The sequence below is a fragment of the Sphaeramia orbicularis genome, chromosome 21 (assembly GCF_902148855.1).
Source record: "Sphaeramia orbicularis chromosome 21, fSphaOr1.1, whole genome shotgun sequence".
Lineage (NCBI taxonomy): Eukaryota > Metazoa > Chordata > Actinopteri > Kurtiformes > Apogonidae > Sphaeramia > Sphaeramia orbicularis.
In genome coordinates, this window is record NC_043977.1 from 26,967,778 (window position 1) to 26,985,884 (window position 18,107).

The window sequence follows — 18,107 nt, forward strand, 5'->3', positions numbered from 1 at the left end:
TACAATGATACCTTATTTTATGCGTACTTCTATAATGTTCTATATTTTGTTATTATAGTGGATTTATACATCCTTTTAAATGCACAAATTGAAGAAGACATTTTAAGTGTTGCTCCAGATTATTCCACAGATGTACCCCTCTAACAGAGATACACTGGCTTTTTATGTTTGTTCTACACTTAATTTTCTTGTAGATTTCAGTTCCCCTTAAATTATAATTACTTTGCCTGGGCTCAAACATCTCCTGTAGACTGTAGGGGAGCATATGGTCATGGGCTTTATACATTATAATAAGAGTATTAAGGTCAACAAGATCGTGTAGTTTTAGAGCATTTAATTTGATAAATAGGGGATTTGTTGGAGCTAAGTACTGTGCTTGATTGACAAGTCCAATTGCCTTTTTTTGAAGTAAGAATATAGAATTAATGTTTGATTTATAATTGTTACCCCATATCACTGCACAATAGTTCAGATATTGTTGTATTAAGTTAGTGATAAAAGTGTAAAAACACTTGAGCGGTAGGATTAAATAAGTTTATACTTCTTTCTACTCCTTTTCGATCATGCAAAATTCAGACTTGTATGTACTTGAAGATAGATTCTGTTTATTTAAATGCTATTTGTTTTTGTTTTTGTCTTAATTTGCTTCCTTTGAAATAAATAAATAAAATAAAATAAAATAAAACCTAAAAAGCTGTGAGCAGCATGTAGCCAAACAACTGTAAAGTAGTCTTAGAAGCCTTTTTTGTTCTTCTTATTCATCCATCAAACACAAACTAACAACTCATCCTTCTGCATGCGACATACGCTCTACAGACATGGTGATGGATCTTATCAAAACATCATTTGTGCTTTAATTCAGTAGATTGAAAGCAAAACAAACCTTCCGAGCTTTAGTGCATTTGAGTTTTTTCAGCGTGTCATTTTCTCTGACCACTTACTGCGACCGTGGAGATGAAAAAGCTTTTACGTGAAGCCGTAGTGGGACTCACAGCGGCTGTCATCCTGAATCAGATTCAGGTGGAAGTGCGTGCTTCAAACAAGCCAAGGTGTCATATCACAACCTTTCATCAGCTGCCTGCAGTGCACCGGCAATCATCACTTATTGAACGGGCCATTAGGAATATTGCTGGGGTGCATATCCAGGAAAAAATGCTTACATCATGTTGGGTGTTTTTCCAATGTAATCTGCTCCAACACTATACAGGACTTTGCCAGCAAATGTCTCATATCATGTTTTTTGTTTTGTTTTGTTTTTTTTAGCTTTCTGTGCAACACAGTGTGTGTTTTAGCAGAATTTAATCATCCCCAGCTGTAGCAGAATTAGTCTCATCTGTTTCTGTTTTATCTGAGTGTTTTTGTTTCACCTCCCTCTTGCTCTGTCCATCTTTCTTCTCCCATCTATCCATTGTGTCCATACAAGGTAACTCTCGTAGCCAGAAACAAAATTCTTTCTCTGGATATAATATAGCTTGTCTCAGCTGCTGAGAAAAGTCATACCCACAGAGGCTATAAATAACTGAAGAAATGGGGGGGGGGGGGGGCTTAGGGGGAAAATGTCCTGAAGCAAACATGTTTCAAGGCAAAACTTCCTTTGACATTTGAGGTGTTGTCTGTGTGAATCACAAAACAGTTCTTAATATTTACAATTAAAACATACATGAAAACAATTCAAAATCACTAATCCTAATGTCAATGTTAATTTTCTAAATCAAATGTTTGAGTTCATTGGAATGACACCTCCCATTTTTTATATTTTAATACATTAGTTGAAAAATTATCATTTTGTCAAACCACAATCAACAATCTTGCATCCAAAAAGTCTTGCTGATGTTGTTTAAACGCATAAAGACCCAGTGCTACTTTTATGCCCCAAAATGAGTTTTTCGCTGTATTTAACCTTATCACCATTTATTAGAATATTCCCCTCTGTACTTTGCATTTTTTTAGTGAAAATCAGGTATTCTCTTATATTTAATATACTGATCATGTTGATATTCATAAAAGCGCAAATTAAAGTTAAGGGTTTTATATCAAAAACAGAGAAAATTGAAGAAAAAGAAATTTTTCAGCAAAATATATCATTACTGAACATAAAAACGAGCATTTCCACTCACTGTCATTGATCCAACTCCATGGGTTTTACTGGTGAATCAATGTTGTAGAAGGTGACAGGGTTTCCACGCTGACTATGAAGCCTCTGAACGTCCAAATGGGTCATATCTGATGACCATGAAAGACGAAAACTGCATTTACACCAATTATTTCATATATTGATGGGATTAGTGGTTCAGAAGTTATTAAACATTTTACATCAGTAGATGATTTTAATTACCAGTGGCCATTTGGATCTTTATGGGTTAAAGCTTAATCCAATCCACTATGCAAGAACACAGTGTTGTTTTGAGAGCTTTTATTTACTTTTTAGTCATTAAATCTTTTTTCTGGGTGTATCAGCCTGAATTAGTGTCAAAGACACTGCTTGTGCTTTGGCAATACTCCTTTAGTCTCAATGATGAAACACTTCGATTTTTACTATTGATGCTCACTGCATTATCTATATTGATGTTTTCTCCTCATTAAGCCAATGCCTGTTTTTTTAATTATCTCAACCTTTAACCTGAATGTAAGGCCAATTAACCATCCACATGACTCTGTGCAGCACTGCAGGAATGAACTCCTTTATCATTCACCAAAGAGTATTTTTACAACAATGCATCTAAAGCAAGACAATGGGTGAAAAGTAGACATAATTGACCTTTTTTGTCCTGGCTGTTTTTCAAGGCTTTCATGTCTGTTTAATATTAATTACTAATTATGATTCATGTTACCTGGCTAACAAAGAATAAAAAAAAACAGAGACACAGATTTTTTTTACACCACCTTATAAGTCAGGGGTGTCAAATTTATTTTAGTTCAGGGGCCAAATACTGCCCAATATGATTTCCAGTGGTCTGGACCAGAAATGACAGTGAAAAAAGTGGAATAACACTATGAAAATGTTCACATCTACAGTCTATCCTTTAACAAATGTAAATAACATGAACAACCCCAATATGAAATTTATTAAGAAAAATAAGTGCAATTTTAACAAAACTATGCCTCAGCTTATCATTTACACATGTGCATTACAACTTACAGATCACAGTAGATCTACAAATACACAAAACATTTAGTAATATATTCTATTTGTAATATCATATATTGTTAAAAGTGCACTAAGGTCTCTGAAGAAATTTCAGGTTGTTCCAAGGTTATAATAGTTTTGGATTTTTAATTATAGTTTAGTTTTAATTAGGTTTGACTTTTTTTTCTCTAATTCAGTTAGTTTTAATTAGTTTTTAGAGAAGGTTTGTTAGTTTTTATTAGTTATTGTTTTTTTCTGAATGCTTAGTTTTAGTTTAGTCTAGTTTTAGTATTAGTTTTAGTTATTTCATATATTTTATCTTCCTCACCATCCTATTCAAAGAAATTAGTGAGGGGCGAATCAGTGGGTTACTCTGGACACTTTATTTGGGGGTCAGGTTAGAGCGGCTCATTGACTGAGCAGAGACACAAACACATGTACAGTAGGATGTATAAATTCCCTATAGCAGGTTGGGGGAGGGTGCGATCCATACACAACGTCACTTACGTGAAAACAATGTGAAGATGTGCAAAGCGTGCGAGGAGATGCACTAAGCAGCCAGCAGTTAAACCAGATAGAAACATATATAAACCAGCCAACCAGCAGTAAACTGCATACAAACATATATAAATCAGCTAACCAGCAGTTAAACCAGATAGAAATATACATCAACCAGCTAACCAGCAGTGAACCGCACAGAAACATATAGAAACCATATAGAAACACATATAAACCACTTATAAACACATATAACTCAGTCTTTCAGCAGTAAACCACACCTTAGCAGATCTCTCATATCTTAATCATCTACAGTTCCGTTATTAGCCAACTTTGCTACATTTAAGTTTAGGTAGCTGTAGCTAGTAACATCAAACGTTTTTTAACATTATAACAGGTTCCATACCTCTGTAATTGGATTAGTTTTCATCCTTCTCTTTTCTCCTCTTCTAAACTGTGCAGTTCAGGGCTTGGAAGGTCTTTTCATGGTGATAAACTCTCCAATTTTTACCTGGATGCTAGTTCAACACTGATGCTGTCCTTTAGCTCCGCTCTGTCTCTGTCACACACACACAGTGCACAAAAAAAAACAAAACAAAACAAAAACAAAAAAAGCGACTCCACTCATCACTAAAGTCAATCCCAGACAGGACTGTGCTGCTGTGTCCCACCTTTAGTCTGTATGTTCCAGGTAGAGTTAGGACCAGAAGAAGACTGGAAACCACAGTGACCAGACATGACAGACTGTTTAGTGTCCTATGGTGCTGCTAGCTAAAACTGCTGGAGCGAAATAAATCAATATGATATCAATTGACACTGACAAAGACGAAAACTAAGGGAATTCTATCCATAATTTTTATACGTTTTAGTTAGTTTTGTAAGCTCACAATACAGTTTCAGTTAGTTATCATTTTTTTCTTTTAATTAGAGTTTTTATTTATTTCAGGTAACGAAAATGTTTTTACAATCTTAGTTTTCATCATTTTGTTCGTTTTTGTTAACGATAATAACCTTGGGTTGTTCACATTTGTTCAGGTTATTCACATTTTTTGTGAAAGGATAGTTTGTAAATATAAACATTTTCTCTTTTTTGTACATTAAAACAAAGTTTGGAAGTTGACATTCTCTGTAGGTTATTAGGATTTTATTGGTGTTGAGACTGACTTAGGCAGCATGTGGCCCCTGAACTAAAATGATTTGGACACCCTGGACTGTTAACATCTTCAGTGTAATTTCTGCATTTCATGAATTCATCCCATTGGCCAGATTGGACCCTTTGGTGGGCCGGTTTTGTCCCATGAACCGTATGATTGACACTCCTGTCTTAAAGTGTCAAGGTCACTGGTGTCAAAAGATGAGCTTAAACCATCAAACATCTGTACTGTAAATCCAACAGCACATTCACATCCACCCCCTCCCTTAAACACCAGGACTCACAAGAAAGAAAGAAAGAAAGAAAGAAAGAAAGAAAGAAAGAAAGAAAGAAAGAAAGAGGGTAGATTGCTTCCAAAATGCCTTTGGAATTAGATGAATTACATGGATGTTTTCGTATATTAACCCTTAAAGACCCTTTGCTACTTCTGTGTCAGTTCCCAAATGAATTTTTCTCTCTATTTAATCTCTCTCAAGCTATTTATTTCCATTTTTTGTAATATTATCCTGTGTATTTTGCATTTTTTTCAATGAAAATCAGGTATTTTCCTACATTTAATTCACAGATCATACAGATGTTCATAAAAGCTCAGATTAAAGTTGACTGTCATTATATCAAAAACAGACAACAATGAAGAAAATGTGACTTTTTCAAAAAAAAATATATCATAAACTGAGCATAAACCAAGTGTCTCCATCCACTGTCATTGATCCAACTCCATGGGTTTTACTGGTGAATCAATGTTGTAGAAGATGACGGTGTTTCCACATTCACTACAGAGTCTCTGAACGTTCAAATGGGTCATTTCAGATGACCATGAAAAGATGACCAACTGCAGTTTGCACCAATTTTTCACTTATATTGATAGGATTAGTGGATCAACAGGTTTTAAACATTTTAGATCAGTAGAGGATTTTGGTCGCTGATGGAGGTTTGGGTCTTTAATAAATTGACAGATGTGTTGCTTCTTTGTGTGTTTGACAAAGTGGGCTTAGGACTGTGTGATAAAATACACTTGGTGATAATGATGATATGAAGAAATCATGTTGTAACAATGCATTCACTTTGCAAGTTTAATGGTTCTATCCCTTACAGATATCTGACCTGATGCTGCAGTTCATAATATCCATGTCTATCTGGAGTCATGTTTTGATTTTCTATGTTGTAAAGCACTTTGAATTACCATGTGTAGGTATTGTGTTATTCAAATAAAACTTGCTTTGCCTTGCTCATATTTATGTATGTTTCTTGTGCTAACTAGAAAATTCTATTCTATTCTATTCTATTCTATTCTATTCTAGTCTAGTCTATTCTAGTCTAGTCTAGTCTAGTCTAGTCTAGATGAAAAGATGACAAACTGCCTTTTACACTAATTATTTCTATGTATTGATAGAGTTGGTGGATCAACATATATTAAACAGTTTAGAGAAAGAAAGAAAGAAAGAAAGAAAGAAAGAAAGAAAGAAAGAAAGAAAGAAAGAAAGAAAGAAAGAAAGAAAGAAAGAATCTCTCTCAAGCTATTTATTGCCATTTTTTGTAATATTATTCTCTGTATTTTGCATTTTTTCAGTGAAAATCAGGTATTTTCCTATATTTAATTCACTGATCATGCAGGTGTTCATAAAAGCTCAGACTGAAGTTGATTGCCATTATATCAAAAACAGAGAAAACTAAAGAAAAAGTGACTTTTTCAGCAAATATACCATTAGCTGAATGTACAAATATGTCCATCCACTGTCATTTATCAGCCTCCATGGATTTTAGTGGTGAATCAATATTGTAGAAGATGACGGTGTTTCAAAGTTCACTACAAAGCCTCTGAACGTCCAAATAGGTCATATCTGATGACCATGAAAAGATGACAAACCGTACTTTACACCAATTATTTCTATGTATTGATAGAATGAGTGAATCAACATATATTAAACAGTTTAAAGAAAGAAAGAAAGAAAGAAAGAAAGAAAGAAAGAAAGAAAGAAAGAAAGAAAGAAAGAAAACACACAGTACACATAAGACCTGTACAGTATCTCAGATAACCCACTCCAGTGTGTTGCACCTGAAAACATCCTCCACTAGAGGGTACCCACTAGCTCAATGTGATGACTAACTCCAGCTGAAAACATATCATCTCTCTCTCTCTCTCTGTTTCTCATTTGCATGTTATGCGTGTTAGGGGCTGCAGTAAACAAAGCGGCTTTAGATGTGAATAACTCCAGCTGGGAGAACGTGCTGGCTGGACTCCCTTTTTGTTTTTTGGGGTCACAGTGTTGTTCCAGTGAGACGAGCGTCAGCACTAACAGCAGCTGGCATGCTCCAGGCTCTTACTGGCAAATCCCACTGAGTCATCAGCAGGCTGCAGCTCTTTGTGCCCAGGTTTAGCAGCTCTCTGTGACCTCCCTCCTGTACTCCTCTGCCACGGAACCGTGTGCGCTGATGTTTGGGGCAGGTTACAGTAGGTACAGTAGCATCAGGTAGTGGTGGACCTGTCTGCAAACACCTCAGAGATCAGCGCAAGACTGCAGCTCACCGAGAATTAAAATGAAGAATTAAAATGAAGAATTAAAATGACCAAACTATGGAACTAGTCCTGTTCTGTTTGCACTTTTGCATGTTTGCAGTGTATGTCGTTTTGCATGTGAATGGACCTGTGGTTGTTGAAAAACTGCAAACCTCCTCTTCTATGTTGCAAATGTCTCTCTTTTTTTACATTATGTTCTACATTATGTTTAAACCAAGGAGAAGGATGTAATACTTTTAATTTGCACATTCTATGCAACTGCAGGAATCTCCTATTTTTACAGGTGGAATACTGTAATATTGTAATACTAAAGGACTTAAGCATAAATATGATCTACTTGTACGTAACTGGAGTGTTTCTGTCTGCTTGAATACACAGTTAAAATGGTCATGTTTCTACTCAGGTTTGTTGCTGTAAGTTTTATCAGAAAATGTTATTTATTTTATTTGTCTGTTTTCCAACTTGGAAATGTAGGTTGAATTCACACTCAACCACTTTTCACATCTGAGAAACTGTCATACTTTTATTCATCACCAGTATTGCTGTATTTACTCTGCTATTGAGGACTTTAGTTTCAGCTCACTTTTCAGATTTTCATCACCTTCTTGTCCAACGAAAACCAACATCTGCATTTTTAATGTGATAAACTGAAGGTATATATTTTCTTTTATAAATAAACTCTTTAAAATTTTCTTAGAATAGCTGCAAAATGTCACAAAGCTGAAAATAAGGTTGATTTCCTGAGCTCATGATAACATAACATTTTAAAGATATTTGTTGGTTTGTTATTTCAAATATAACATTAAAACCAAACCACAAGAAGATTTATACAAAAAAGGAAGGAAAACATTCGAAAAGGAGCGAGATGAATTCTCCCAAGACAGTGAAGTCATTCCAATGAGCTCCAGTACAACATATGAATTATTGCAGGAGCAATGAATCTAAAAACACTATTTAATTATAAAACACTGACCGCACAATGACTACTTTTACTTCTTGTACTTTAAATACATTTTTCAGATACGACTAACATGCTTTTACTTAAACCGACTTAACTGTCACATCCATGAGCACCACTAAGTTTTTTTTACAAGTTGTATCCTAAACCTAAACTTAATAGTAGTACCTGTATATTATGTAATATTCTATAAGCAAAGGAGTTACTCTGTAGTTTTTTGCATTTTACAATTATTGTCTTTAACTGCTATAAGGAACTGAATCATGTCACAGAAAAATAAAAGCAAATAACTGAATAGATGACTAATAACTGTTTTCACGCAGAGAATGAAAATATTCACACTGAAGAAGATTCATGGGGAGTCTTTTAGTCATGCATGATAAACATGGCTGTGGCTGTGCACACTGTCATTGACTATGTAGGGATGCAGGTTTTGTGATTTTTCTATGTAATTTAAAGGAGTCATATTTTGCTTTTTTAAATGGAATTATGCATTTTAAAACATTTTCCTGTGGTCTACATAAACTGTAAATGCTATGTTTGGATCTGTATTCTTCATTAATTAAACTCCACAGGTCCGTCTTCAGCCCTATTTCTGAGTAACGACACCAGAAAACAAAAAGACAGGGGTAGGATTAAATAAGTTTATACTTCTCCCTACGCCTTTGCAACCTTGCAAAATTCAGACTTGCACGTACTTGAAGATAGATTCTTTTCATTTAAATGCTATTTTGTTTTTGTCTTAATTTGCTTCGTTTTGTTTTATTTTGTTTCTTTGCATGCTCGAAATACATAAACAAACAAACAAACAAACAAATAAATAAAGGTTGTTTTGAGCGCTGGCTCTTTAAATGCAAATATGCCACTTCCCACCCCATCTTATATGTGCAAATGTCGTGATGTAACTAGTTATAGACGTAACAAATTAAGAAGGAATTAAAACAGGTTGTAGAAATCCACTTGATTTTTGCCAAAATTAATATAAAGATAGCTTTGCAGCACCTGGAGGGTTCAAATTCAAACTTTATGAACTATTACGGTCCAAATACACAAATAAATGTACCAAAGACTAATAAAAGTGGGTTTAGCAAAATATGACCCCTTTAAACTTCCACAGATGATCAGCTATAAACCCACTATAAAATAATTTTCAATGTTAAAAAAAAAACCTCATGTCGAGAGCAATCCAAGAAATGTTCAAAATTAAAGACAGTCAGTATGATCTTAGAGCACAGGTGTCAAACATGCGGCCCGGGGGCCAAAACTGGCCCTCCAAAGGTTCCAATCCGGCCCGCGGGATGAATTTGCAAAGTTCAAATTAAGGCATCGAACTCAAAAATAAAATCATAATAATCTATAAATAATGACAATGCCAGTTTTTTTCTCTTTGATTTAGTGCAAAAAACATTAAATTTTGAAAATACTTACATTCAGAAACTATCCTTTAACAATAAAATATGAATAACCTCAACAAACATGAACAACCTGAAATGTCTAAAGAAAATTAAGTGCAATTTTAACAATATTTTGCCTGTTACTAAACGTTTTGTGCCTTTGTAGATCTGATCTGTAATACACATTTAAAAATGATAAGTCGAGGCATAATATTGATAACATTGTACTTATATTTCTTAACAAATTTAATTTTTCAGGTTATTCACATCCTTTTTGTTTGGATAGTTTTGTAAATGTAAATATTGGCAGAATTGAATGTTGATTTTTGCACTAAAACAATTTGGACTTGTCATTATTTATTGGCTGTCTTGCTATTATTTTACTGGTCCGGCCCACTTCAGATTAAATTGGGCTGAATGTGGCCCCTGGAAGAAAATGAGTTTGACACCCCTGTCTTAGAGGGACTGAAATATTCACAAAGAAAATATTTAGAACAAACATTATGAAATCCAATAGGTCTGTCAGAGGAAATTGAAATTGTTGAAATTATGTACCTCTCTCACCTTAAAAAAAAACATTTATAAATATAACTCTTAATAGATACATGAACTTTAAGTCTTAAGTTTGTGCGCAACATTTAATATTTATTTCAGCATTCATATTGTTTTCATTATCGGTGTGAATATACAGGATGGGGAAGCAAAATTTACAATGAACATTTAGTTGTTTTTTCTCAGCAGGCACTACGTCAGTTGTTTTGAAACCAAACATATACTGATGTCATAATCATACCTAACACTATTATCCATACCTTTTCAGAAACTTTTGCCCATATGAGTAATCAGGAAAGCAAACGTCAAAGAGTGTGTGATTTGCTGAATGCACTCGTCACACCAAAGGAGATTTCAAAAATAGTTGGAGTGTCCATAAAGACTGTTTATAATGTAAAGAAGAGAATGACTATGAGCAAAACTATTACGAGAAAGTCTGGAAGATACTATTAAAGAAGAATGGGAGAAGTTGTCACCTGAATATTTGAGGAACACTTGCGCAAGTTTCAGGAAGCGTGTGAAGGCAGTTATTGAGAAAGAAGGAGGACACATAGAATAAAAACATTTTCTATTATGTATATTTTCTTGTGGCAAATAAATTCTCATGACTTTCAATAAACTAATTGGTCATACACTGTCTTTCAATCCCTGCCTCAAAATATTGTAAATTTTGCTTCCCCACCCTGTATTTTGTTTGTTAAAGTTGAGTACGTCCTGTAAGATCATGTATAAAGGGTAGGCAAAATAAGCAGAAAGCTTCAGCCTACTCTTTTTCAGTCTGACCGTATAAATTAACAATTTAATTAGCGAAGTTTGAGTTATAAATTTTCATTTTATGGAGTGATTGTTGGATTTATGGATTGGGTGGATCTGTGGACTGTGTTTGTTCTTCAGACTGAAATAAAACAATAAAACAGAACAAAAAACTACAAGCAAACAGAGGAGTGCATTTACTGAGCACAAAACTTTTTTATTAAATGTGCAAAGAACAATTAAGTACAACATCAACTGAGAGAGAGACAGTCTAAAACTCATGGACTCGGCGGAAGGACCCCACAGCGGGGCTCATGGCTGCCCACTCGTTGAAACGGCGGTACTCTCCCCTCTCCAGCAGGTACTGGCGTCCACGGAAGTTGGGGAGCTCGTGGAAGACCCAAGCGCCGTCCAGGATGTTGGCGGAGTGGACGTCACGGAGCTGCCAGCGCTCGGGCAGGTTGTTGACGTCTTCAGTGCACTCCAGCATCTGTCCACTGAAGTCAGGACGCTCATAGACGCGCACTCTGAACAAACCAGTGGTCTGAGAAGCAAATACCCACATCAACAACACTACACAGGTCAGAAAAAATCATCAGAATGCACGAATGTCGACTCCACAAACTTACATTTCTCACGATCCTGCATGACCTGATGGCATCATTGTAGCCCATCCAGGACTGGTAGTTGGGGTACTCCCCCCTGGTCAGGATGTACTGGTAACCCAAGTAGTTAGGCTTCTCGAACAGAACCCAGGCCCCGCTCTCCACACGAACAGAGTTGCAGTAATTGAAATGGGTGTTCAGCTCAGTACAGTCAGCGGTGCATTCATAATAACGGCCTTTGAAGTTTACGTCCTCGTAAAAAATAATCTGCAAAAGGAAGAAGGAAGAATAATGGAGGTAGAATGGGTTGTACGAACTCCTGCACATTTATAAATGAGGCAAAGGTCTTTTCTGGACTCATCTTAGCTTTTGGTGCATGCATAGAGTTTTCATACACCACACATTATGCAAACTATGTAATAAATCAAATGATGCTAATAGCTGGTCAGACAGATTAGCATAAATCCAGCGAGGTCTTACATTTAAATGGATTCACATTTTTACAAGATACAAATATAAATATCAGCTTGCTCTTAATAACTCTCCAAGTCAAATAGATGTTAACCTTTTATCAGGCAAGTGACTATTTTTGGTCATTTCCAAACATATTACAAGACAGTGAGGACAGTGAGACAGCAGTCTGAGGTCCAGTGTGGTCTGTAGGGTCTGTTAGGTCCACCTCTGCATGAACAGTAAGAGTAACTGCTTTAAATGTTCCTTTCACAGTACGGGTTTTTCTTGTATTATTTTATATATACGTCTTGGATTTTTTTTTTTTTTTTTTTTTGCCACTTACAGGCAAGGAACTAAATACAATAACTCCACTGACCTTGATTTTCTACATCACAATAAAAAAAATTTGAAAAATTCCACAAAAGTAATAAAGTCCTTCAATGACACATTAAGGTTAATGTTTTGCATTTGCATTTTGCAGAGTGTCCTATAAAGGGTTAAATATATAAAATTAACAAAAAAAAAACAAAAAAAAAACTATCCAATTCACATGCTGTATACTGGATATGTCTTTACAAACCATCTCAGCAGCTCCAAAAATAAAATCTTAAAATCATTTTACAACAATTTAAAATGTAATAATAAAAAGCAGTTGCATCCCACTTCCTCTTATGTAACCATCTGTTATCTTCTTCTTACCTTCCCTACACGATCCATGTTTGGGCCTCAGACCGACGTTTAATAAGTGTTTGTTTATTCCAACTGTCACATAGATAATATTGCCCACCGGGATGGTCCAGATTTATATATACACTGTATGTGGGCACGGTGAAATGCACTGCCAGGGGCATCATTGTCGTTTTAATTGCCTCAGCATTTATATCTGCACAATGGCTGATAATGCTCTGCTTATACAGTGTTTACTCACAGTTGCAAAAGGTTGACCTTTTTAACTCTCAATACGTGATTCCAGAAACTATTTATTGATTGATTTGAAATTGTCTCCTTTGCAGCTGGTATCAAGGCTGGTACTGTGGAGTTGGCTTGTGGCCACATAGCACAGTGGTATGAGCTTTAACGTCTGTGTTCAGAGGGGCAGGGGCATTCAGACTGTCACGCCCCACCAGTATAGTCAGCTGACTGCTCTCAGACCAGCTCTGAAGATCCATGAAGACACAGAACGGTTTGTTTCTCAAAGTGTGCAACAATGGAGGAGTTTATTCTAGGGGGGGCAGTTGTTTAGATGTTTGGAAGCTGTTTCACCAGATTGGAAAAGGAGCAGCATTAGTGTAGTCATTCATTTGTCAAATAAAGACGTGTGTGTTTGCAGAGTTTAATAGAAGCTTCGATGGAAGTGTATTAACCTATAAAGACCCAGTGCTACAGTCATGGAAAAAATGATTAGACCACCCCTTGTTTTCTTTGATTTCTTGTTTGTTTTAATGCCTGGTACAACTAAAGGTACATTTCTTTGGACAAATATAATGATAACAACAAAAATAGCTCATGAGAGTTTAATTTCAGAGCTGATATCAAGACATTTTCAGTGTTTTCTTGATAATAACCAAAATCACTTCAGTTCTTACATCAATAGCTGGCACTGGCAATGGCACTGTACTGCCAAAAACAATGCTTTTATATGGAAGTAAATCTGTGTCAACAGATATTGAATTATAGAAGACACTGAATTTGTAGCACTGAATTTTTTTTTGACTGAAATTAATTATTTGAATTTTTTTTTTTTGGCACTGAAATTAAGTATCTGAATTTTTTTTTTTTGCACTGAAATTGTCTGAATTTTTTTGCACTGAAATTAAGCATTTGAATTTTTTTTTTTTGCACTGAAATTAAGTAACTGAATTTTTTTGCACTGAAATTAAGTCACAGAATTTTTTTTGCACTGAAATTAAGTAACTGATTTTTTTTTTTTTTTGCACTGAAATTAGGTATCTGAATTTTTTTTTGCACTGAAATTAAGTATCTGAATTTTTTTTCTGCACTGAAATTAGGTATCTGATTTTTTTTTTCCTCTGAAATTAAGTAACTGAATTTTTTTTTTTTTTTTTTGCACTGAAATTAAGTATCTGATTTTTTTTTTTTTTTTTTTTTTTTTTGCACTGAAATTAGGTATCTTAATTTTTTTGCACTGAAATTAAGTAACTGAATTTTTTTTTTTGCACTGAAATTAAGTATTTGATTTTTTAAAATTTTTTTTTGCACTGAAATTAGGTATCTGAATTTTTTTTGCACTGAAATTAAGTAACTGAATTTTTTTTTTGCACTGAAATTAAGCATCTGATTTTTTTTTTTTTGCACTGAAGTTAAGTATCTGAATTGTTTGTCTCTGAATTCAACTATGTTCATAAATTTAGAATTTAAAAAAATCAGATGCAAATAATTCAGATGCAAACATTCAGGTGCAAAAATTCAGATGCAAAAAATTCAGATACTTAATTTCAGTGCAAAAAAAATCAATGCTAGAAATTCAGTGGCTTTTGTAATTCAAAATCTGATGACACAGATTTACTTCCATACTTTAGGCATTCCATGTTTTGTTTTCTGTCTGTTTTAGTCACATGATGCACACAGGAGTTAGTACTTGATTGCATAACCATTGTTTTTGATGACTTTTGATGGTCTAATCATTTTTTCTGTGACTTCCCAAAAGAATTTTTCTCTCTAGTTAAGCTTTCTTCAATGACTTATCACCATTTCCTCTAATATATCATAATACTGGAAGGTCTCAGAGCATCTTTGTGTGTATCTGCACAGTTCTGAGAAATTAAAACCTTTTTAACTGGACAATTTGGTACCTACAGTTGAAGAAGTCCATACATAGTCCCATCTCTATATTAAATATCTCGGCAAGTTGATAGGACCAACATTTTGGGAGATATTAGTAATTTTGGAATACAATAGCCTTACAGTCACATTGCTATGCCCATTATGGTTGATGGGAAACGTGGTACCACACTGCATGACGGGAAATGAAGATAAAAACAGGAATGGAACAGTTCCTGGATATTGGTATTAATATGACCTGTGGTTTCCAACCGGTCAATGCACCAGTTATTTATTCTCTTTTTTTTTTTTTTTTTTTTAAAGTAAATCATGTATTTTTCTTTATTTAATTTCCTACATTTGATTTAGACATTCATGAAAACTCAGAGTTAATTCAAAGACTATTATATCAAAACAGAGAAAACTAAAGAAAAAGTGACTTTTCCAACAAATATACCATTAACTGAATAAACAAGTGTCTCCATCCACTGTCATTTATCAACCTCCATGGATTTTAGTGGTGAATCAATGTTGTAGAAGATGATGGTGTTTCCACGTTCACTACAGAGTCTCTGAACACCCAAATGGGTCATATCTGATGACCATGAAAAGATGACAAACTGCATTTTACACCAATTTTTTACATGTATTGATAGGATTAGTGGATCAACAGGTATTAAACATTTTAGAATAGTAGATGATCCCCCCTCTCTGTGGTGTCTGCTGGATGGCCGGGCCTTGGGGCCCTCTTGGTCGGTCCCTGATCCTTGGAGGGAGTGCGGTTGCGGTTGCATGTGTGTGTTCTTCACCTCAGTCTGGTTGCCTGGTTCACTCTGTCACAGCAGATGAATGTGAACAACTGATGTTGTGTGGATTTGTTTCTGGTATTATTTGTGTGAACGTGGTATACAATATTTTGTTCATGCTTTCTTTTCTCATATTCATCATTTAATAGGTCTTATGTATGTTATTGTATTTTTTTGTAGTTTTATTTTGTTTTGTTTTGTTTTCTCTTTCTTCTGCCCAGTTTACTCAGTTCTGGTTGTAGTTACTGTTACCATTATAATTATCACCATGATTGTTACTGTTTGTATTGTTGATACTTCCTTGTGAGGGTCTTTGCCACCTTCTTCTCTCTTGCTCTCTCCCCTTCACCCCCCCCCAGGTCAGGTTCGGCATCGAAATGTGGTTCAACAAAACGCATAATAAACACAGTAGAATATCAAGGGGAGCTTCATATACTTTATGAAGTTACCCTTGGCAAAGCAAATTTGTTCAGCACCAAAAGGCAGCCAGACTACCATTCTGCTGTTAGGATGCTGGACAAGACAAGGGGAAGAAGAAAAAAAAAATAGAATAGTAGATGATTTGGTCGCTGGTGGAGGTTTGGGTCTTTAATAAACTGGCAGATGTGTTGCTTCTTTGTGTGTTTGACAAAGTGGGCTTAGGACTGTGTGATAAAATACACTTGGTGATAATGATGATATGAAGAAATCATGTTGTAACAATGCATTCACTTTGCAAGTTTAATGGTTCTATCCCTTACAGATATCTGACCTGATGCTGCAGTTCATAATATCCATGTCTATCTGGAGTCATGTTTTGATTTTCTATGTTGTAAAGCACTTTGAATTACCATGTGTAGGTATTGTGTTATTCAGATAAACTTGTTTTGCCTTGTTTATGTCTGTGTATGTTTCTTGCTGGAAAATTCTATTCTATTCTATTCTATTCTATTCTATTCTATTCTATTCTATTCTTGTCTAGTCTAGTCTAGTCTAGTCTAGTCTTTTCTGTTCAATCGCTTATTCATTTGACAGTTGTAGCACTATACCTAAATCATGACTAAAGACAGTGACAGTATCATGACCAGTGAACCTCAGCAGTTTCTAATTCACTAAAACCTTCAAAATGACTTTTGACGTGTATCAGACTCTTTCTCTAACAGTAAACAAATACTGAATTAATGCAGAGTGCATTTATTTAGACTGCAGTCATTTTAGCTTTGGACAATGTTAGATTAGCAGAAAGGTATGCAGGGTTAAGACTATATTTTTATGATCTTAAAAGGCTTTTAAAACTGTTTAATTGTAGTAATATGTTCAGGTAGTTGCACATGATGGATGTTGACCATACAAAGAATATTACACTATATATATGTACTGCATACTACTTTGCAACACTTTTTCAAAATGATTTAATCCTCTACTTTATATTTTCATTTTACATATAGGTAGTGTATGTGTACATATGTAACAAGAGATTCATACACACTCAGTCTGCATTAAAGACGTTTATTGGGCATTGTCTGGATCTGACTGCTCTATAATTCTTCTGATGGAGCCCACAGTTGCCCTCAGAGCTCCCCACTCAGTGTGGTGCTGGTATTCTCCCTTCTCCAGCAGGTACTGGCGACCACTGAAGTTGGGATGTTCATAAAACACCCAGGTCCCCTCTAGGATCTTGCAGGACTGAACCTCAAGTCTGAGCCCTTTTTCAGGTGCAGATTTGATGTTCTCTGTCAGCTCCAGAGATCGTCCACCAAACTGTGGCTGATCAAACAGCATCAGTTTGTGTGGCCCTTTAGCCTAAAAGGAAACCAGTCAGTACGTTGAGTGGAAACTGAGTGATGATGACAAAAAGTGACATTCATTTCTGTTATTATTGCACTTGGTGACTTACATTTTTGATGATTCTGCAGGATCTCACACAGTTGTTGAAGCCCATCCAGTGGTGATAGATGTTATACTCTCCTGGACCAACCACATACTGGTAGCCTGTGTAGTTGTTGCGCTCATACAGAACCCACCAGCCACCTTCCACTTTGAGAGAGTTGCATCTTCGTATGTAGCTCTGCAGGTCAGCAGAGTCCCCTTTGCAGTCGTAGGACCTCCCTTGGAAGTCCTTATCCTCGTAAAACACGATCTGGAAGAATCACACACACAATCACATTTGTGTTTTTCCCTACATCTGTGTTTTCACTTAACACATCTGACTTCGACGTCTCATGTACCACACATAACTGTACACTGTGGATTCTCACCTTCTCCATCTGTGGTGCTTAAAATGCTAAGCGCAGTAACAAATGCAGTACTCTTTATACATGGCAGAGACAATGCTACCAAATGCATGGTTAGCAGTGCATGTAACCGTTATTATAATTCCAATATTCATCCAGACTCTGCCCTTTGTTCTTACTCACTGAATAGACTTTACACAAACAATAGTTGTTTAGCAGTGCCAAGTATCTAACCCTCAGCCACTGTTTAGTCCACATGGATGCAAAATGACAAACCATCATCACTTTCTACCTAA

At 35.4% G+C, this 18,107-nt stretch overlaps 2 protein-coding genes across 2 annotated transcripts; both read right to left on the reverse strand.

Moving 5' to 3' along the window:
- Positions 1–11,224: 11,224 nt before the first annotated feature.
- On the reverse strand, positions 11,225–12,728 carry LOC115412600 (gamma-crystallin M2-like). Its single transcript, XM_030125195.1, has 3 exons — positions 12,711–12,728; positions 11,583–11,825; positions 11,225–11,497 (listed from the first exon to the last, which is right to left on the reverse strand). The coding sequence occupies exons 1-3, from the start codon at positions 12,726–12,728 to the stop codon at positions 11,225–11,227; spliced, it is 534 nt and encodes a 177-aa protein (XP_029981055.1).
- A 4,358-nt stretch (positions 12,729–17,086) lies between these two features.
- LOC115411987 (gamma-crystallin S-1-like) lies at positions 17,087–17,844 on the reverse strand. The gene is made up of 3 exons (XM_030124292.1): positions 17,836–17,844; positions 17,475–17,717; positions 17,087–17,380 (listed from the first exon to the last, which is right to left on the reverse strand). Exons 1-3 carry the CDS (start codon positions 17,842–17,844, stop codon positions 17,087–17,089), a joined length of 546 nt encoding a protein of 181 aa, XP_029980152.1.
- Positions 17,845–18,107: the final 263 nt, after the last annotated feature.